The sequence below is a fragment of the Cololabis saira genome, chromosome 3 (assembly GCF_033807715.1).
Source record: "Cololabis saira isolate AMF1-May2022 chromosome 3, fColSai1.1, whole genome shotgun sequence".
NCBI classification, from domain to species: Eukaryota; Metazoa; Chordata; class Actinopteri; order Beloniformes; family Belonidae; genus Cololabis; species Cololabis saira.
In genome coordinates this window covers 43,556,624-43,579,604 of record NC_084589.1, presented here as the reverse complement: position 1 = coordinate 43,579,604, position 22,981 = coordinate 43,556,624, and the positions used below count along the sequence as shown (strand labels likewise).

At 38.7% G+C, this 22,981-nt stretch overlaps 2 protein-coding genes across 2 annotated transcripts in view; both read right to left on the bottom strand.

The window, feature by feature from the left end:
- bmper (BMP binding endothelial regulator) overlaps positions 1-12,075 on the bottom strand; it is a 97,284-nt gene extending 85,209 nt beyond the window's left edge. Inside the window, exons 1-2 of the mRNA XM_061717988.1 lie at positions 11,993-12,075; positions 11,737-11,842 (exon numbers count right to left, since the gene is read on the bottom strand). Coding sequence (XP_061573972.1) covers positions 11,737-11,842; positions 11,993-12,075 — 189 coding nt within the window. The remainder of the gene's footprint in view (positions 1-11,736; positions 11,843-11,992) is intronic.
- A 6,382-nt stretch (positions 12,076-18,457) lies between these two features.
- Positions 18,458-22,981, bottom strand: part of bbs9 (Bardet-Biedl syndrome 9) — a 208,704-nt gene continuing 204,180 nt past the window's right edge. Inside the window, exons 22-23 of the mRNA XM_061717987.1 lie at positions 18,921-19,031; positions 18,458-18,525 (exon numbers count right to left, since the gene is read on the bottom strand). Coding sequence (XP_061573971.1) covers positions 18,458-18,525; positions 18,921-19,031 — 179 coding nt within the window. The remainder of the gene's footprint in view (positions 18,526-18,920; positions 19,032-22,981) is intronic.

Sequence of the window (22,981 nt, the reverse complement as noted above, 5' to 3'; positions counted from 1 at the left end):
AGCTGAATTCAGAAAAATTAAACGCAAATGTGGATAAAAAAATAAATAAAGACTACATGTAAAAATATATACCGTAGTAATATAAAGTAATTTTCTCTAGATGACGTTAATGCAAAATGTACCTGCTGACAGGTAAAATGCATGATACAGGACTGTCTCAGAAAATTAGAATATTTTGATAAAGTTCTTTATTTTCTGTAATGCAATTAAAAAAACTAAAATGTCATACATTCTGGATTCATTACAAATCAACTGAAATATTGCAAGCCTTTTATTATTTTAATGTTGCTGATTATGGCGGCTTACAGTTGAAGATTAAGATTCCCAGAATATTCTAATTTTTTGAGATAGGATATTTGAGTTTTCTTAAACTGTAAGCCATGATCAGCAATATTAAAATAATAAAAGGCTTGCAATATTTCAGTTGATTTGTAATGAATCCAGAATGTATGACATTTTTGCATTACAGAAAATAAAGAACTTTATCACAATATTCTAATTTTATGAGACAGTCCTGTAATGTTCACAAATATTGACCTGTTATTTTAATTTTTTTTGCAGTTAAATAATCAAATACGGATCATTTCATTTATATAACGATAGCAGCAACGTGGGAAAGGAGAAATGCAACCGTAGCTGGAGTGAATGCCGTTCAATCGTCGTGTTTCAGAAGCAACCTATGAATCTTGTTACGGTCCTCCAAGAAAAATACAAGTTGTCTTTTTATTTATATTTATACAACAGCTATGATTAGCTGCACGCAGCAACCGCAAAGCAAATGATCCAGGCAAGATGTCAGATATTCAGTTTCCAAAGACAAAACCGTTCACAGTCTGATTTTTCACTGTAAAAACATTAGCACGGCCTCCGTGCCAGAAGTCAGTGGGTTTTCACCACAGACAATGAGGCTGAAAGGTTAAAAAAAAAAGGTGTCATCACACCACAGATCATTTTCATAAGAAAAACACAAAAGGGGATAGGATAAATTACCTGCAATGCCTTTGGAAGTAGAAAAACTTGATTTTTGTCTGAATGAATGAGGCTTGTACAGTTTGGCCAGACAGTCTTGACCAGTGTGATTTAAAACAATGTGATGGAACAAAAGCATGTCACAGATGAGATGTTACAGACCCACAGTGGATTCCCAGGATGAAGGACACACTCATTCAGTCCAGACACCAAGCCAAATCACTAATCATACTTTGACTCATCCTTTTGTAGATTTACAACCATCTGTTAGCGCATCTCCACTCTTTATTAAGAAAAGAAAAACATATCTATGACCTCCAACTTGGCACACTCTAAATGTATTCCTTGATGTCTGTGTTGTGATTGATTTTTATGTATTGTCTGACCTTTACATAACTGCTTGACAACAAAGCTGTGATCATTTGTGATGTTAGGCCAGTGTTGCCCCATGGACACTAGAAAAATGAGAAACTGATTGCTCTTTGTTATTTCACCCCAAAAAAAGCAACTGGCCCGTTTGAGATGTGGTTTTCCCACAAGCGTCAAGACATTCTCCATTGAGTTTACCTAAAAATGCACAATGAATGAGCTCCCGCAACACAAGGTCACTGGCAGAATGTTAGCGGCTGTTGTAAGGCTTAAACCTCCTGGACTTTCCACTGCAGGTGCCACAAGCCCGTATGTATTAGTCCGCTCCAGCACCCAAACCAGTCAACAAATATTTGGAACGCTGTCCTCATCTCCATCTGTAATCACCACGAGCATTAGTCCAGGGCCAAGAATAGCCAATCAGATAACGCTGCTGCAGAGACATTAGTGAAACATTACACACACATTAAACAGCCAAGCATCTCATCAGCCCTCTGTCAACAAAACCAGAGCCAAAAAAATAGTTCATGAGATGGCGTGATAGCGACAGGGTGGGAATTCTGTTGGCATTCACCAGCTTTGTACGGTACAAGAGCAAATGTTGCTACCGAAAAATGTTGCTGACAACTTGTAAGCTGTGCGATTAAACCTGTCGGCGGTCAGAATGATGACGGTGACCTTTGTTTCCAGTCCAGTCTCTCTTTCTCGTTCTTCATCTCTTTTTTAAGACATAAAACTAGTAAAATAGTCCCTTGTTTCTTTTTTCTTTTTTAATTTCTTTGGCCTATTTGTCAGAGTTTGTCAGTGTTTCTTTTTTTTATTTTTACGCCTTTACATCAGAAGAGGAAAGCTTGTACATCATAGAAAGTGAAAGGGTTTGTCATTTATTTTTGCGTTTTTAGAAAATATTGTAAATACATGAATTTTAGACATATTGACACAAATACACACAGGACTGTCTCAGAAAATTTGAATATTTTGATAAAGTCCTTTATTTTCTGTAATGCAAAAATGTCATACATTCTGGATTCATTACAAATCAACTGAAATATTGCAAGCCTTTTATTATTTTAATATTGCCGATCATGGCTTACAGCTTAAGAAAACTCAAATATCCTATCTCAAAAAATTAGAATATTCTGGGAATCTTAATCTTAAACTGTAAGCCATAATCAGCAATATTAAAATAATAAAAGACTTGCAATATTTCAGTTGATTTGTAATGAATCCAGAATGTATGACATTTTTGTTTTTTTAATTGCATTACAGAAAATAAATTACTTTATCACAATATTCTAATTTTCTGAGACAGTCCTGTATACGTATGTGTATGAAAGAATGCTTTTCTTTTCATTTTTGTCAGGATATACTGACATTCAAAGATATATTTCATTCTCTAATTAGTTTGGATGAGTCTTGAAAACGTGGATTTAAAGAGAATGGCGATGATTTAGATATAGTTAGTTGCATGGTGTTGGGACCTCAACAACGTGTTGCATTTATTCAACAATAGGTGTTAATGAGCGGTTGCACATGGGTAACGTGAAATGCAGCGAGATTCCAGGAACTCTCAGTTGATGGCGAACCTGACTCCGAATGGTTGACAAACATTTGGGCGTGTGGAGCTCAACATCCAGCTGGATTCAGTAAGCAGACACGGGAGAGAGGCAAACAGCTTTATTTTAGGAACACGCATTTGCTCATCTGAATTGTTTGACTTGGTGGGACACGTCTCTGAAAACCAAGTGTAATTTAGTGAACACACCACACACCAAATGCCTGCACACCAAACCCAAATCAGGCTAAAATATAAACTCCTGGAGCATTCCAACATGAAAACATTTTCTCTCCAATTTAAACAATCTCCCCGAGTTTTCTCTGATAACAGTTGCTGCCAGTGTGCCAGGTTACTGGCTGAAGCACGGGACGTAAGCTTCAATTTGTCTTTGGAAGAAACATAACTGTTTAATGATACACTGCAGTTAGAGGTTTTTTTGCACACAAACAAACTTGATCTTGCCTCTCTTTTACTTTTTCCTTTCTTTCCCTTCTTTTCACTGTTCATAATAGCATGGAGAAATAGATAGAATAGTTCAAATAAACCCATTTCATTGTAAGAGATTAGGTAAAACCCCTGAAGCTGAAGCTGAAGGATGATCATACAGTGAATTAATTCATACTCCAATTTCAATTATTACAGGTGCTTTATTCTTGAGGTTAAATTAAATTTTACCCTTTACGTTGACCATCATAAATGTTGTATATTGTTGTAATATTTATGTAACATATGTATTATGTAACACATGAATACAAAAATAAGAAATCCGGTTTTTGATTGGAATACACACAGAATAGACATTTTTAATATAGACATATCTTCTAACATAGAAGACAGTTAATATTTATACATGTTCATTGTTGCAAATATTTTTCTATTTTTGAGTGATTGCTTATCAATCTTAACGCCATTTAGGTAAAGACCAATCAATGTAACTGTACTTAACCTCAGTGAGAAACAATACTATTAATATAAGTCTTTTCTATAACCTGCACCTTAGAAACCATGTATGTTTATGTCAAAAGGAGTTAAACCATTAGGTCTGGGGCTCAGTGGTTTCTAGTTTGCCATCGGTAGCCTGTGTTTGCACGTAGACTAAAAAATTGACATTTCAGTCATTCTGGGTACAGTAGGAAGCTGACTGGAATAAAATGTTTCTGTCATGATCGTTTCCTGGCTTTCCTCACCTGCCTGCCACTCCCCCCTAATTGTCTTAGCTCCATGCAAAACCTTCTAGCAGTTTTCTCTGGATTGTCTTGTTGGTTTGGACCCTGCCTGTTCCTGACTACTCTGCGTGCTCGCCGCTTGTCCGGTTCCCGGTTTCTCGGATTTCCTGCCTGAAGGTTTCTGCGTCTACGAATGACTGAATTTTGACCTGTTAAAGTTGTGGACTACCACGTTCAGCTTTGTCTAATAAATTGAACTGTTCCACCGGCTTCCATCTGTGCTATTCTTGGGTTCAACCTCACGACCATCACAGTTTCTGTGAGAGCAAATCTGTGTACCTAAATCAACTATAACACTGTTTTAACATGTTCTAATCTAGATGAAAGTTAATCTAGAACATACTAATGTGTCTTACGACAGAAAAATAGTTTTCTAATGACCAACTTCAAGAATTCATCAACCCTTTCGGATGAATCCCTCTGAGCAGAGGAGTCGCCACAGCAGATCACAGTCTGCGCATCAATTTGGCTCGATGCCTTTCCTACACAACCCTGCAAGCACGGAGAAAGATTTCCATTATTATTATTGTTATTATTATTAATTATTATTAGGGCCCGAGCACTTACAGTGCAAAGGCCCTATTGTATCTGTAGGAGTTGTTTTTCTCGTTTTTATTTATCTTCTGACAAAATGAGGGCCATTTTGCCCCCCTAAACGTGCCCCAAAAGTCACCAAATTTTTCACGCAAGCCAGGCCTGGCAAAAAGTTTGATATTTAATGGTTTGCATTAATGGGCGAGGCAAAATGGCTCAACAGCGCCCCCTAGAAAACGTTGTGCCTCAAGCCCCACAATACGGTTTGACGTACATGCACGGAAATCTGTACACACCTGTATCGTGCCGCAACTTAAAGAAAAGTCTCTTGGCGCCATGGCCGAAAACGAACAGGAAGTCGGCCATTTTGAATTAATCGTGTCATTTTTACACAATTTATGCAATTTCTTCGGCCGTTAATGCGGCCCGAACCGTAACGTGCACCCAGGTGTGTTATACATCAAAATTTGCGTCTCGATCCTGCAACTGTCTCAGTCAAAAGCGTTACCGTGGCGACGATAGACGCCAAAAAGCGCGCCCCCTCTTCATCTGATTGGTCCATATTTGATAGTTCCTACTTTCTGCCATAACCTTTGAATGGTTTGACATAAAGAGTCGTGGGTGGTGTCATCAGACTCGGTTTTGAGTCCTTGAACATAATTGGTGCAAATAAGCCCCGCCCCTTCTTCTGATTGGTCGATATTTGATAGTCTCTATTTTCTGCCATAACTTTTGAAAGGTTTGACATAAAGAGTCATGGGTGGTGTCATCAGACTCGGTTTTAAGTACTTGACCTTTATTGGTGAAAATTGCACGCCCGAGGGGCCCGTTCATCGCTGCTTGCAGCTTTAATTATTATTATTATTATTTGTTAGAAATAAAACATCTGTTCACTCTTTCACTGTGGCTCAGTAACTGTTGCTACCACAGATTTTACAAACCTGAATCACCCTGAGAGATCTGAAGATTTCTGCAGGGAGGGGAAATGTCTTCAATAAACAACAGAAAAGTCCAGATGCCTTCTGTTCTGTTCAAGCTTTTTCAGGATCACCGTGACCTGGATGACTGAGAATCTCCTCCACCAGACACACATGCTGACATTTCTTTCCTTTAGTTCTGAGACTGTTTCATCATATCTAAAAGCTGCACCCATTGTACAGGGAACATTAAACTATTACACAGTCACTTCGCACAACAAACCCAATATTCACGTGTGGCCACCTATTTTACTTTCCATCTGCAAGGCCACTTAACCTCAGAAACTGTGTGTGTACATGTGAGCGAGTGTGCGTGGACGGCCAAACAAGGGCTCATTTTCTGTCTGTGTTTTTATTCACGGGGGGTGAGCTGCAAATAGAGAGCGCTCTATCTGTCACACCCATCACAAACCACACACACGTCTTGCAGGGAGATTCATGGGTCAGAAGCTCCGGCCACAGCCCTGGAGGATCCTGTTCGGGATGAGGAAACCTGCCCGCTGAGTTTGATGCATGTGCACGTGTGTGTGTGTGCTGATGCTGGATGTGAATAGCAGCCACAGTGTGTGACAGTAAGCCGATAGCCGCGTTCGCTGTGTTACTGTAACCTGACAGACACACTCACACAGCGGGACTGTGTAATTCAGCCATGTTACTACAAGTCTCCTCTGGCTTCTAAATGCTAATTTTCACCGAGTCACTGCGAATTTCATAACCCATGCAGCTTACTCTGCTCCTGAAAAACAACTCACCTGGGAGGAAAAGAAGCCAGGAGCGGATAGTTAGAGTTGCACGAATTAATCTGTGTCTGCATGCAATACAAGTGAGACAACTGTCAAATAAGACCCGAACGCTGATCAAGTCAGACACTAAGTTGCCTAAAGGCTGAATGTAATTGTGTTGATAGTACTATTTTTAACTATTCCTTACAGTATGTTACACTTGTGCAGAGGTGTCAAAAGTATTCACATTCATTACTCAGGTAGAAGTATAGATACTAGAGTTTAAAAATACTCCTGTAGAAGTTGAAGTATCAACTCAAGTTTTTTACTGAAGTAAAAGTATAAAAGTACTGGTTTCAAAACAACTTAAAGTATAAAAGTAAAAGTAATGTAAGGGGGAAAAAGCCATTAAGGACAAAAGCCATTGAAATGAATGCATCTTAGTATAATGCAAATATATTAAAGAACCATATATGTGTACTATTGAGCATTAACATGTGTTTCAGAGAGCAGGAGATATGATGACTAGTTGCCTATAAGTATTGTAATGGTGCAAAAAGTCAAACTTCAGAGGCATGTTATCATTTATCCTAACCTTTATTGGAATGTACATCCAAGTTTAGTTGCAGGAATCTGAGGCAACGGATGTAAGAACAAAACTGGACAAGAACATCTGAAACAACCACAACCAAATTCACTCTATCCGGATGGAGCAATTTAACTGGATAGTTTTCTTTTAAAGGCCGAAATGAAATAGAGTAACGAGGCTGTTTTTAAAATGTAAGGAGTAAAAAGTACAGATAATTGCGTGAAAATGTAAGGAGTTAAAGTAAGAAGTGGTCTGAAAAATAATTACTCCAGTGAAGTATAGATAACCAAAGTTTCTACTTAAGTAAGGTAAGGAAGTATTTGTACTTTGTTACTTGACACCTATGCATTTGTGTATTTATATTTCTGATTTAGCTTTACAGAGCATTACTTTTTAAGGTCAAACCTTACTTGTTTTTCCAACTAAAAGTGCACTGATTTAGCTACATCAGGTAGAGCAATGGTTCTCTCTGTCTCTGCACAACTCTGCATGCAACTCCCTGGGATCTTTAAAGATTTTACAGTCAGCAGCAGCGTCATACCAACCCAGACACACATCTGTTAATCACTCCAGTGTTTAAATGCTGTTACCCGCTGATGCTGCACGCCATGTCATCGACTCAGTTGTTATGCAGCTTTAGACATTAAACACCTCAGAGCATTCACGGTGATCTCTGGAGTTTGCTTGCTATTTTTCTCATATTTATTCATTCTCGATGCAGTTTATTTTTGTTGATAAATAAAGTTCTTTCCAGTTCAATATAATTCCTATTACCACAAAGTAAAGTTACAAATGAACCGACGTTAAAGCTGCTATTCACTCCACATTCTCTTTCTCTTTTTGTTTATTTTGGTAATCCAAAAAACAATGTTAATACATCGGTGCAACCATCATCATACAGCACACATGGGGAAAACTGCAAAACCAGCGAGGCACTACAGAGATGGCTAAAATAGATGTGACCAAAAAAGGTGTAGCTGAAGCCTGAGCTTGTGATGCCTTTAACCGTATTATCATACAATCAATACTAGACAATGTTTATAAAGAACTGCAGGAAAAAAAGTTCATGATTGTTGGTAGGTGCAAAAAGCAAAGAAAAGCCTAGTAATAATTGTTACATTATGAAATTTGGTGTCAATGAATTTGATTGCATTACAGTATATTTTTATACCCGTTGATATACATTTTTTAAAGGTATGGATCGAACTACACATTCTTAAGTCTTTTTAGCAACAATTCCATAGTTCTACACTATTTATTGAAATACAATGTTCTTTTGACTTTGTTCTTGCCTTTTGGTTTTTGAACGAACCAGCATTTCTCAGTTCATATTTGTTTTCCTGGATTTTGAACAGCTCCTACATTCAGATTCAGATTCAGATTCAGAAAAACTTTATTTATCCCCGAGGGGCAATTTCAAGGCAACTGAGCAGCAAGACGTTGAAGTATAAAATAGGATAATAAAATAAAATAAAATAAAATAAACAGATAAGTGGGGCGTGTCTCATATGTACAAGAAATGTGCAGAAAAATGTACCAAAAATATATAAATATAAGAATGTCAGAAAAAATGTAAATTAGAGTGACTGTGGTATAAATAAAATATACAGTAAATAAATAAATTAACATTGTATTAAATTAAATTAAATCAACAAATTAACAATAAACATTGACACGTTTACTATTGGATGTAAGTGAGAAAATGGAAAAGATTTGACAGAAACTGTGCATTTTGATCATTTATGTAGATAAGATACAAATAATATACATATGGAGTCTTACAAGTCTAATTCTTTCATTACATTATCCATCCATCCATTATTCAGGGTCGTGGGCTCCGAGGAGGCCGACACTAACCACAAACTCACTCATATCAAAATAAAAAGAAAGTAAAAAAAACACTCCGTAGCACTTTCTATATTATACATTATTATGGGAATCCGTGGGTAAAGGAGTGTACAGTATATAATATGAGTATAGTATATGTATAAGGAGTGTACAGTGGTTTACTGGTGTTTCTTTGACCTGTGAGACAAAAATCCACAATGAACAATAATAGCTGCTCAACTGGAGACTGCATGGATGTCTGTAATGTAAAGTCATTAGATGCTTTGCAGATTAACTGCTTATCTCAAGGCCGACTTAGCTGCTTGTGTTGCTTTCCTTTCTTTCCTTCAGATGGCAACATCAGTCTATTAGATTAAGCATTCCTCTTTTATCTGGATTTGCCACTTAATGGATATCCTTCCAGTTTATCTGAATGCATAAAGGACATTACAGACGGATGAAGGCGAGTAGCCGATGGTAATGGCTAATGCGACCGAGGCACAACACTGAAACGCATGAGCGGTTCTTGCTCTGGGGCTACACTGAGAAGATTTCAGATAAATCTGAGAGTAATGTCTGTTGGTAATGTGTTGGAAATGCAGTATTTGTCTGAATGATAGCTACTAGCTGGCAGCATAAATCTACTGTAGCCGTGAGGGATAGGTTATTTGATCAAATGAGACCACTGACCGCAAACTGACTCTGGCCTTGATGAGTCCGTTACACACTCACGGCTGAGTAAAGAGACCAAAGTAACAGTGATGTCATCGTTTAAAACATCCATATAGAACAGGGGTCGGCAACCCAAAATGTTGAAAGAGCCATATAGGACCAAAAACACAAAAAACAAATATGTCTGGAGCCACAAAAAATTAAAGGTCTTGTATAAGCCTTAGAATGAAGGCAAATGGTGAAAGAAGAAATGTGGAGAAAAAAGTCAAAATGTGGAGAAAAAAGTCAAAATTTTCGAGAAAAAAGTCAAAATGTCGAGATTAATGTTGAAGTACAATCTCGAGAAAAAAGTGTAAATGTTGAGAAAAAAGTCGAAATGTCAAGAAAAAAGTGTAAATATTGAGAAAAAAGTGGAAATGTCGATAAAAAAGTCAAAATGTGGAGAAAAAAGTCAAAATGTGGAGAAAAAAGTCAAAATTTCGAGAAAAAAGTCAAAATGTCGAGATTAACGTTGAAGTACAATCTCGAGAAAAAAGTGTAAATGTTGAGAAAAAAGTGTAAATGTTGAGAAAAAAGTCGAAATGTCGAGAAAAAAGTCAAAATGTCAAGAAAAAAGTGTAAATATTGAGAAAAAAGTCGAAATGTCGATAAAAAAGTCAAAATGTGGAGAAAAAAGTCAAAATGTGGAGAAAAAAGTCAAAATTTCGAGAAAAAAGTCAAAATGTCGAGATTAACGTTGAAGTACAATCTCGAGAAAAAAGTGTAAATGTTGAGAAAAAAGTGTAAATGTTGAGAAAAAAGTCGAAATGTCGAGAAAAAAGTCAAAATGTTGAGAAAAAAGTCAAAATTTCGAGAAAAATGTCGAAAATGTCGAGATTGAAAAGGAAAAGAAAAAGGAAGAAAAAAAAGAAAAAAAAGGAAAAAAAGAGAAAAAAAAGAAGAAAAAAAGAAGAAAAAAGGGGGAAAAAAAAAAAAAAAGGAAAAAAACGTCAAACATTTTTGAAAAAGCTCCAGGAGCCACTAGGACGGCGCTATAGAGCCGGATGCGGGGTGGGGGGGTAGAAAATTGGCATGTTTTTATTTCCATTTTGATGCATTTATATTAATGTGGATGGTGACGTCTGCATAAAGACTGAGTGTACCGGCCTGTTGGTACATGTGTGCCTGCGTCTGGTTGGTTGCGTCTATGTCGTACATGCCTGTGAGTAATTCCAGAGCCAGGTGAGGGCCAGGAAAGAGGAAGACCCTCTCCCTTTCATCTCTCTTTTATCCCTTCCTTTTTCATGAAGAGGAAAGAGAAAGAGTGCACTCTACTCATCTCTCCCTGTGTCCTACTCTTTGACACCTTTTGATGCCTTTTAAGTCGACCAAACGTGCGTCCCGGCTGCCATCCACTCCAACAGGAAGGCCTGTGTGTGCGGCGTTTGCCGTGGCACCTAATTACTTTTAAGTCATAGACAGGTAGGCGGAAGGTGCGTGGGGACTTTGTGTGAAAAATTATATGCTTTGAACTAACTCATTCTCTGAAACCTTGTTCCTTGGTTTTATGAGAGCTGTGGGCCAGTCAAAGGCTTTTCTGGCATTTTGCCACCATAAGACAAAAAACAACAAAAAAAACAACTTTCCTGCAGCAGTTGGGCCAAATTTAAACAATGCACAGAGAATCACACCAACACATTGACTAGGCCTGTGTTGAAAAAATCAATTTCCCAATTCTAAATCGATTCTCATATTAATTCCTAAAAATCGATTCATATGTCTAAAGATCGATTTGTTTTGGGGGGGGGTTTGTTTTTTTTTGTTTTTTTTCTTCATTACATTACAACTTTTGGTTATTTTTTTTGTTTATCCCCAAAAAAGGAATGTTTTGTTGGACACGAGAATAACTGGTGCCATGTTGCCATGTTTTTGCCTTTAAATATGTTTAAAGGTATGAAAACATTAAAATGTTAGGTTATAATTGCATAAATTGTCTATATTTCATTACTTTATATACTGTCTTGGGGTTACATTTGCAAAAAATGCTAAAAACCAAATGCTCAAAAATGAAAAACCAAAATAGGCCGAAAATGGAACAAATAAAAATCGAATGTGGGAAAAAATAAAACCGATTTCGTCCGTCTCATGTCACATGATGTTTCTGAAAGCAGTTCTATCAGCATTCTGGGAGCTGATTGGTCAAGTGTTTGAACTAGGAAGCATTTTGTACACTGAAGTGCCCTTTAGCCTGTCTAAAGTAGGAATAAATACACATATTGAGCTTGTCACGTTACAGAAAATGCATGAATAATACCAAGTATATCAAGTCTGGTTTCATAAGCTGATTAGTAATGTTCTTTGCTCTGAGATGCCGGTGTTGTTCCTGCTGAGGATACTGAAGTCTGACCGGCTTAAATGAACTGCACGAAAAAAGGGCAAACAGAGCAGAGTTTGTTTTTACAGAACTGTCCTGCTTAGACGTGAACTCATAATACAGATGTTAACCATTCCAATTATCTTCCAGCTGTGGACTAAGATAATAACACTGTTTAATTTTCGAAAAAACTTACACTTTGATGGTGCGGGCATCTCCTGCCAACGATACAGCTGAGCTGCTGGCGGCGAGAACAATAGTGGGAAAGCTTGCGAGCATGCTAGCGAGAAAATGACTAAGTCTCTGTGCAGCAGTGCACCATTAATCTCAGCTGTCTTCTGTCAGTTTATAAAACTTCTAAGTGAAAAATTGGGAATGTTATAAGCATTAGTACTAAACTCCATCACCATGGCACGGCACAGAATCAGCCCACCAAGACTACACTTACTCTTATACCTTCAGTATGATATTAGCCGTGCAGCCGTCTAACCTCTGTTGTACAGCGTGGCTCTTCATTAAATCAATCTACGGTGTCTAACTAAAACACAATCTGTTTTACTTCAGTAACTATTAACCCTTGTGCTGTCTTCAGGTCAAGGAAGGAGGAAGGGAAGAAGGGAGGAAGGGAGGAAGGGAGGGAGGAAGGAAGGAAGGAAGGAAGGAAGGAAGGAAGGAAGGAAGGAAGGAAGGAAGGAAGGAAGGAAGGAAGGAAGGAAGGAAGGAAGGAAGGAAGGAAGGAAGGAAGGAAGGAAGGAAGGGAAAAAAGAATGAAGGAAAAGGAAAGGAAGGAAGGAAGGAAGGGAGGAAGGAGGGAAGGAAGGAAGGAAGGAAGGAAGGAAGGAAGGAGGGAAGGAAGGAAGGAAGGAAGGAGGGAAGGAAGGAAGGAAGGAAGGAAGGGAAACAGAAGGAAGGAAGGAAGGAAGGAAGGAAGGAAGGAAGGAAGGAAGGAAGGAAGGAAGGAAGGAAGGAAGGGAAACAGAAGGAAGGAAGGAAGGAAGGAAGGAAGGAAGGGAAACAGAAGGAAGGAAGGAAGGAAGGAAGGAAGGAAGGAAGGAAGGAAGGAAGGAAGGAAGGAAGGAAGGAAGGAAGGAAGGAAGGAAGGAAGGAAGGAAGGAAGGAAGGAAGGAAGGAAGGAAAAAAAGAATGAAGGAAAAGGAAAGGAAGGAAGGAAGGAAGGAAGGGAGGAAGGGAGAATGAAAAGAAGGAAAGAAAGAAGGAATGAAGGAAGGAAGGAAGGAATGAAGGAAGGAAGGAAGGAAGGAAGGAGGGAAGGAAGGAAGGAAGGGAAACAGAAGGAAGGAAGGAAGGAAGGAAGGAAGGAAGGAAGGAAGGAAGGAAGGAAGGAAGGAAGGAAGGAAGGAAGGAAGGAAGGAAGGGAAACAGAAGGAAGGAAGGAAGGAAGGAAGGAAGGAAGGAAGGAAGGAAGGAAGGAAGGAAGGAAGGAAGGAAGAAAAGAGAAAGGGAGAAGGAATGAGAGAGCAGGAGGAAAGAAGAAAGGAGAATTAGGTCATTTTGACCCAAAGACAGTACAAGGGTTAACTAAGCACGTTCATCTGACCTTTAAATCCACCAAGGATGAATGCAATTCTGAGTCTGAGCTGGTGAGTTTTCCCTCAACCAACTTCACTCCTCACTAAATTATTCCAGTTCTTTTTCTTCAAATTTTTTCCTTCAATGTAACTAAATAACCTAAATTTATCAAATTTCAGCACAAATTTAAGATTTCTGTGATGAAGACGGCTAGCTAATTATCAAATACGCAGCTGCAATCTGCTCAGCTCTGAGGCTTTTGTTTACATTAAAAACCTTTTCATGGAACCCTGAATTAGGGCCCACCCTTAAATAAGATCAAATAAATAAAATTAAATGAAAAAATAATCAAACAGTCCAACTCCATAACTCAGTCTAAAATAAATCTCATTGTTTGAACATGTTTGACTGAATTTTCTATTTTTTATCTGAATGTTTGACATGGCTTTGCTCAAACAAAAGGAGACTATCGCTGTAACGTTTAAAAGCCCCTGCCATTTCTTATCATCGCTCTATTTCGATCAGATGAGGAGGAAGTCTTGCCATGTTTCCTCCTCGCTTCCCATTGTCACAAAATCAATCCGCCGCTGCTTCCTCCTCATTTTTTAAGTGAAAACCACACACTTGATCTGGAGGTTCCCATGATAAACAATACTAATTACAGACCATTTTTCTTTAGTTTTTTTTTCTCTTTTCCCCAATGACGTCTGGCAATGGTCACATCTGTTAGTGTACACATGCATGCGTGTGCATTAGAAAGAGATCTCCAAAATAGAAGCACTTTTAAGTCTCAGCTTTGATAATAAGACTAGGATCGTCACAGACAAACAATAAAGCCCACATAATGGCTCATCAAAAATGAGCTCAGCATCTTCCAATTGAACGTAATGCTGCTAAGAATAAAACACGTCTAACAGAGTCAGCTGCTCTTTGGCAGCAGCAGGATGCAATTCCACTGCTGGCGATCTCTGATAAAAGACAGTTGTGTTTCGGTTTAATAAACAGTTTTTAAGATGACACAACTTCATTTGACGGATGAACCGAATGACGTCAGAATCAGGAGATAAATCTGTTCTCTCACTGAGGTCACTGTAGTCAGTACTGGTGGATTTAATCATATGGGGACAGATAGTTTGTGCTGATTACAAATAATATATTACAAATAAAAGCACTGACCAAAACACCTGCAGAAATACTGCAGGAATGACATAGCAGCAGTTAAATGCAGCCTTCTGTAAGCTTTAAATATCCACTGGGCTTACATCAAATACATCAAAACACAACAATAAAAAACAGTTTTCTGAACTTATCAATATGACTCTGTCCTTCACAGGATAAGTAAAATGGATCACTGCAAAAACTCAAAATCTTAACAAGAATATTTGTCTTATTTCTAGTTAAAATCTCTCATTTTAGTAAAAAAAAAAATAATCTCATTACACTTAAAACAAGACTCATCACTGGAAAAAAACAACAATTTTCACCACTTTCAAGTAGATTTTCACTTGAAATAAGTAGAAAAATCTGCCAGTGGAACAAGATTTTTTTTGCTTGTAATAAGATAAATCCCACTTGCAGATTTTCCTACTTATTTCAAGTGAAAATGTACTTGAAACAGGTGAAAATTGTCAAATAAGTTATTTTTCTGGTGTTATTTTTCTGGTGATGACTAAATGTTGAAATAGCAGTAAAACCACAATTCATTGATGAAATGACATAAGGGATGGAAAGGGGGGTGGCAGTTTTACTGGGGGATGATTTTGACCGTTTTTATTTCAGGGGGGGATGCCATCCCCCCTCATCCCCCCTCAACTCCAGTACTGACTGTAGTTACCGAGGGTTCTAAGACAGCTGTGAATCTGTTTCACCGAGCACAGAAACGAGCAGGTACTGTAGGTAGCAACAAGTTCTTTAGAAATGGCCTTTGTTGAAAAAAAAAAGCTGACACTTCACATCAATTTATATTCTAAAAAGCAGTGGGTGTTGTCCTCTCTCTTCTGCTTTATTGCACCTCCATCTCTCTACAGCCAAAGAGACACTCCAGTCCCTGGCTGGTGATCAGGAATGTCATTTTTTGCATGGTTTTCATAGTGTGGACGTCAGAGGCGAGTGCATTTCCTTGTTGGTCATTTGCAGCTGGAGATGTCACCACGTTCCATTCACTTCTAACATAGTCCTTCCTTACAAAGGCTTGCTACAACTCAGACACATCGGAAGGGTAAATGTGTGAGCAGAGGTGGGTAGAGTAGCCAAAAATTGTACTCAAGTAAAAGTACTGTTACTTCAGAATAATATGACTCAAGCAGAAGTAAGCTGGAGATGTCACCACAAATAATTACTTGAGTAAAAGTAAAAAAGTACTTGGTGAAAAAACTACTCAAGTACTGAGTAACTGTTGAGTAACGTCTGATTTATTTTTTTAACACAACCATTCAAACAGACAAAAGTACAAAATAATCATCTTCAGGCAAATTAAATCAATAAAATAATAAAATAAATTAAAAATTAATAAAAAATTTAAAATAGCTTAAATTTAAATAATATTAAAGTAAATTCAAGTACTTTAATAAATAATAAAATAAATAAAATTACAGAATAAAAAAATAAATTAACCACAAGTAGCACAAAATTTCAAGCCTTTGTACTTTTCTTTTTTAACAAGGCAGAACTAGAACAAGTCCATGAACTCATAGAAACTCTGTGTGTGTGTGTGACAAAACATGCAAAACCAAACATTTTTCCCAAAGAATCACTCAGTGATGTCATGAGATTGACGCGTACGCGGAGGATTAAAAAAAAAGTAACAGTTCAACGTAGCCTAATGTAGCGGAGTAAGAGGAACAGTTTCTTCTTCACAAATCTACTCAAGTAAAAGTAAAAAAGTATAGTGATTCAAAACTAATCCTAAAAGTACAATATTTCCCAAAACTTACTCAAGTAAATGTAACTCGTTACTACCCACCTCTGGTGTCAATGTATGCATATGTGCGCGTATGTAATGATCCCTGTGTCGCCCTCTCTGTGTCTCCTACACCTCCTCTTCTCATTAGCGGTGACGCCTGACTGGATTAACTGCGCGGGTGCACGCGCAAACGCACTGCACGCACACACGCACACTGCACACCAGCCACTAACGAAAGTAGAGCCCATCAAAGCAAATCTATCCACCCTGGTTTAGGAAAGACAAACCGTCATAAAACACGGATTTGTCCTCAATGCAAACCAGAAGCCTTTCGTAGCAGTGAAGTTGGTGTGTGTTTGTGTGTGTGTGTGTGTGTGTGTGTGTGTGTGTGTGTGTGTGTGTGCGTGTGTGCGTGTGTGTGTGTGTGTGTGTGTGTGTGTGTGTGTTTGCATGTGTGTGTGTGTGTGTGTGTGTGTGTGTGTACAGCGAAGACAGGAGCAAGGAAACAACATGAATTTATTGCACGTGTGTGAATATATTCATGTTGCATTGAAGTGATCTGCTTATTGTATCCTGGATAAAGTAATATAATAAGTAATTCATTAAAAAAAGAGAAAAAGGAAGGATGGAGAAAACCTAAGCAATAATGATGAGTCAAGAGGGAGGGCGAAAGATGATATCGAGCTGCCGAAGCACTTGATTAGAAAAATAAATATAGCTGAAAAAGACATCTCAGTGAGACCGATGGATCAAAGGGAGACTGAAAGCTGAGACACGAGGATGAAAACTTGAGTGCGACAATGAGAAACAGCAGACATAGCAGAGGATGAGAGTCTGCTCCAGCTCAGGAAGACAGCAAAAGCAGAATTGACAACAGTAAGAAAGCTAGAGATGTTCTGGTATCATTTCTTTCTTTCCGGTACTGATCCAGAGCTTTGGCTGATACCAAGTGCTGAACTAATACCAGTGTTATTAACACATTATTAACAATTCATGTTTAAAAATGTACATCTATTAAATAAAGAAATGCAAGAATTGAAGTGGAAGTGCAGCCAGAAATGTAGAATAAAAAGGTATTTACAGTATATTTTACATCCGAACACGTGAATGTAAATGTCCACCATAAACCCGATTTACTGCATTTCTTGTCGCTGACATGAAATATGATCAGTCTCAGGCCGTCTGGACAGAGAACTTCCAGAGATGTATTTCTGACATGGGAAACTACTGCGGCTGCAGATGTTCAATTTTGCAGTGAAATCCAACATTTTCAGCAACGGCAGGGGCTGGTCATCGAGGACGCCGGATCATACATCGCTGTGGGTTCTTGTTTTTTTTCTTTAGGGGATTTTTCTCATTTGTAAAAAGCACAGTGCAGAGTTTTCTTCCTAAGTACATCCGTCTTTGCCTTTAACCTGATTAACCACTGCTTTTTCATGTGATGCCTCCTTAAATGCTTAATAAGGTTGCCTGTGTTTTTCTAGGCGACATTCGTGCCACCTCTGGGAACCGCATTCTTGCATAATGACATGTCACAGTGTTCCTGGTGGGGTTTTCCAGCTCAAAATAAAGCCATATTGACAACAAAACTCTAATATTGGATAGCTATCTCTATCCAACAACTTCTGAAACTGTTTTTCTGACTGGTGCCTCAAAACTAAATGTTTAAAGGCACTAGTGCATAAATTCCTGTGCTGGCCTTTCAGAGCAAAAAAGAAGAGTTTAAGTTCTGTTTATAAAATTTAGACGGAAGTAGATCCTTATTTTAGCAGTATCTTCAGCAGTCCCTGTGTAGGAAAAACAACTCAAAAGCAGGTCCTTCAATGTTAAAGTACCAAAAAATAAATAAATAAAAGACATAAAATACAGATTAATGCGCAACAGCAAGGGTATATTTAAAACGAAGATGGTAATTTTCCAATTATAGCATGTTTTTCATATCAAAATATGCAAGTGAACCATGTTGTATGTGGAAAAACTAAGAATTTATTGGGTTTTTTTTGGTGCATAAATGTTGAAGGTTTAACCACTGAAAAGGGTTTTTATTGTTTCGAGTTTTCCTCAGATTTTTCTTCAGATTCTGATAAATAAAAGGATAAATTTAGTGGACAGCTTTATGTTTTCTGGAAGATCCATTTAGCAGGTATTTTTAAACTAAGATTTAAGTATGAGTTAAACTTCAAGTGTGGCAAAAAAAATCATTGTACAGTAATCTGATTACTCTGCCTACTAATAGTGACCATTTGGAATCAGTGACAAGACTGACACCCAAAAAGCAACTGTCACCTTACCAAAAACTGCACGGGACAATAACGTTAAAAAGTGATCAAAACATCTAAACCTTCAGGGGACACCTTTGAAATATCTGAAGAAACAATTTTCCTGTTTCTTTTGGGATTGAAAATCCGAAAAACCATAAATACTGTAAAGTATGAGCCGGTAGCAGTCACAGCAGCAAGTAGAAAATGTGACATGAAAAACAATAGTGTGACAGACAAAGAGCAGATATGAGTGTTGGGCTCTGGTCGGGATGGGGATGAAGCGGATGTGCTGCTGGGGTGACGCATTATGATACGGTCTGGTTGGAAATGTGACAGGGTGAATTAGAGCCACGAATAAAGACACAAAGAAGGCCAGGAGAAGGAATCCCGGTTGTACAGCGAGTACAAAGTTCTGGTGTTTGTGCTCCTACCTTTCTTGGATTTCTTTGATGGCTGTTTCTTCTTGATGAACTTGGTCACTTCTTGTGTCGGTTGCATCTCCTCCCCGTCTCCAGCCACCTCTGCTATCGGCTCCACACCTCCTGGGGGAAAGGTAAAGGGGCTCGATGAAAAAACCTACAACTCTATAGTTGAGATCGATTGATCATTTCAGCACCAGAAGTATTTTTCATGTGCACCTTTTGAATAGCGGTGGAGTTCAATCATGAGAAAATGTTATAAACCAAACCCAAAATGAAATTCTAACTAACATGTACACTGAAAAAAATAAATCTAAGCGCATGTAAATATAACATATTTAAATCTGTGATGTTCACAATTAAAAATGAAGTTTGTTGCTTTACATGAATACATCTAGTTTTGAACTTAATCTGCATTTGTTTTAAAAACAGGACATTGTGCATTTTTTCCTTAACAAGCAGTATTTATGTAATCCCAGGCAATCTTTTCATTTACACACAAACAACAAGCAATGATCTTGTATTTACCTTTCCTTTAACAATTTTAATCTATTGGCAGATTGACCAACGTTTAGATGAAACATGCTTTCTTTGTTTAAGTAGAACAACCTCAGTAAAAAATATCTTGCTTGATCTACTTTAAAAAAATTCAGGCAACTTTTTCGCATGAGATTTTTATGTAGATCAAGAAAGACTAATCTTTGTATAAACTATTACATTTTTAGTATGTACAAAATTCATTTGCAAGTAAAATCAACTTAATTTTGATAAATAAAGTAAACTTAACACAATTAAGTTGACTGTTGCAAAATGTATTATTTACATACAAAAAATTAAGTAGTTTATACAAAGACTAGTCTTTCTTGATCTACATAATAATCTCGTGCAAAAAGTTGGCTTTTTGCATGAGAGTAGATCAAGCACAATATTTGCATCAGTGTTTGTGTGATTGTGCTCTACTTGAGTCGAGTTTGCATCAGACAGATTTCTTTCTTGGAAATAAAAACTCTCAAAAGGTACTAGTACTTTTTGATTCCATTGTGTTTGCACACTTTACAACTAAATCTAGACTTCAGGCTAATCTTTTAGCATTTTTAAGAAGAAAAGAAAAGGAGCAAGGGACAACAGTGTTGAACATGTGGTTTGCAAGTGTGTGTAAGTAAAGTTAGACGTGTAAGGGTGTGATTGTGTGTGTGACAAAATCCCTACTAGAATCCCATGGATCAGTGTGGATTTAGAGAACTCCTGAGGCCGATGAATTGGATGCCTTGTCTCACTCCCTCTCCCTCTCCGTCCCACCTCTCTGTCTCCTCCGCATCCCCTTCCTTCATTCCACTCCTCCCCAACTCTAACTTTTCTCTCCACCTCTCCTCCTCTTCATCCCACTCTCCCTGCTCCTCATCCTCTCTCCTGTTTTCTGTCTTTCTGTGCTTTTCTTCACAATTTTCACGCTTTTTCTTTCACGCCTCATTCTTCCATCTTTTCCCAATTTTGTCTTTTCTTTCTTCTCTTCTCTTTTCTTGTCCCGGTTCCATCCTCTCTCTCCCTCGCATTTCTTGTCACTTCCTTTTCTCATCCTTTCATCCCACCCTTCCCCTCTGGTCCCTGGGGGTTTGTGTCCAGTTTCAGCGTACTTTCATTTAATGTACGCTGCACACATCGGCCCTTTGTACTTGGTGTGAGCTTGTGCATGTACGAGACAGAGGGTGCATGCTTGTCTGCCATCAAGTCTACCTTAAGGTGTCTGAGAATGTGTGTGTGTCTCCATCTCCCCCACTGAGCCTGCATTTGTGTGTGCCTGTGTGTGTTCAGATTATCCTAAGCCCTCTCTAATATTTATCCTGGTCTTTTTTAAAGCCAATCTTGTTCTCTTTGGTGAGACCACAGCCTGTGGCTTCACACACACAGACACGCTCAATCACAGCTGTTTGAAATGGGATATGCCTTGCTCTTAATTGGGCAGGTGTTTTTCTAAGTCAAGTTTTTTCTTTTTCTTTTTTTTTTACTCGTGTGTAGGGCCTTCTCACAATTTCATGGCGTATGTAACCTCATTCTTGCATCAACATCAGATGAGGAAACAGTCCACATTTAGAGCAGCTTACCCGAAAACACATCCCACACATACAACATCTCTTACTGCCTACAACGTTCCTCCGCAGCTCTCTGTAGTCTGATGTTGATAAACTAGCTATACACCCCCTACTTTCTACCACTAGCCCTAAAAATGAAGCCACACATTTTAGGGCCCTTGTAATCTTCCCTAGGCCCTGTCCCAATACTCCCACTACCCCTACTTTTTAGCAATACCCCTACATTTTGCTTGCTACGTCACTGCGTGGTTTACGTTCGGGTACGTAAGCGACTGTGTAGTTACGTTTGCACATACGTCACACCATATCAGGAAGCCGAAAGCTAAAAGCTGTTTTAATTTCAGCTGTAGTGCTGTTAATATGCCACTTTATTAAGTTTTAATATTTTTTCAGGCGTAAAAGTAATCGATCCCCAACCTGGGCTCAGTTTATCCAAATAACGCCTGTTAAGAAATTTGATCTGATGTTTTCGGGGGGTATCTAGAACCGCCGGCTCGGGAGCTGATTTATGGTTCCGCGTTAAATTGACGCAGAGCCTACGGCGTAGGTTACGCGTCGCTGCGCACCGTACGCAGCGCGTCGCCGCGTAACCTACGCCGTAGGCTCTGCGTTGGTGTAACGCGGCACCATAAATAAGCCTTTATTCTAGCAAGATCTGAAAAACGAGCAAACGAGTGATTATGTACATTCACTGAGTGAATATTATGAAAGTAAAATATATATTTCTCACTAGAAATGTAATCAAAACGCATTTTTATGCAGAAACTAACTCAAAATATTGATTTTATTCACAAAAAAAAAGAAATGTCCGCCATGTTTTTTCGTTTGATTCAGTCCGCAAATGATGACGTAAAGCATTCTGGGAAATTTCTCTAGCCCTCCGTCGGTGAGTCAGAATCTGAAAACCCTCGCTCTGTAGGGCTAGATTTATACACCCTAGCCCTCGATATGAGCACTCCCCCTAGATGCAAAGAGGAATTGGGACACCACTACCCTCACGGGAACGCGCAAAATTTAGGGTTAGGGCTGACGCTCGGCGTCATTCTGGACAATACACTCTCATTTGCACCTCACATCCACAACATCACCCGGACTGCATTCTTCCACCTCCGCAACATCTCCAGACTTCGTCCAGCACTGTCCCAATCCAGCACCGAAATTCTGGTCCACTCATTCGTCACATCCCGTATCGATTACTGTAATGCTCTCCTCACTGGCCTCCCAACCAAACTCACCAACAAACTACAACTCATTCAGAACTCGGCCGCCCGGATCATCACCCGCACCAAGTCATCTGACCACATCACCCCCGTTCTTATCCAACTCCACTGGCTCCCAGTCCAATACCGTATCATTTATAAAAACCTCCTCCTCACCCACAAAGCCCTTCACAACCTAGCCCCCACCTACCTCTGTGACCTACTGAAAGAATACACCCCCTCCCGTACCCTCCGCTCAACCTCTGCTGGACTTCTTTCCACTCCCACCTCACACCTTAGCAGCATGGGTGCCCGAGCTTTCAGTTGTACGGCACCCAGACTCTGGAACTCCCTCCCCCCATACATAAGACAAATAGACTCCATCACCACATTCAAAACACAACTCCAGACTCACCTGTTTAAACTTGCCCATTCACTTTGACCGGTCACCACACACTACCTCCCACCATACTGTTCTGTTATCTGTACTGTTGCTCCTTGATTGTATGTATTGTGTATGTGTGTATGTATTATAATTTCTACTTTATTATTATTGTATTTCCTTTATTGTATTGTTTTGTTTTTATTCTGTAAGGTGACCTTGGGTGACATGAAAGGCGCCGTTAAATAAAATGAATTATTATTATTATTATTAAAAGTAGAGCTAGGGGGGGATTGGGACTGGGCCATAGTTGCAGTGTGTGTTTCACTTAGTGGTAGTTTAGGGCAAGTTATCATTATTAGACAGTCAGTGGTATTATTACCTGCTCCACAGTATTATTAC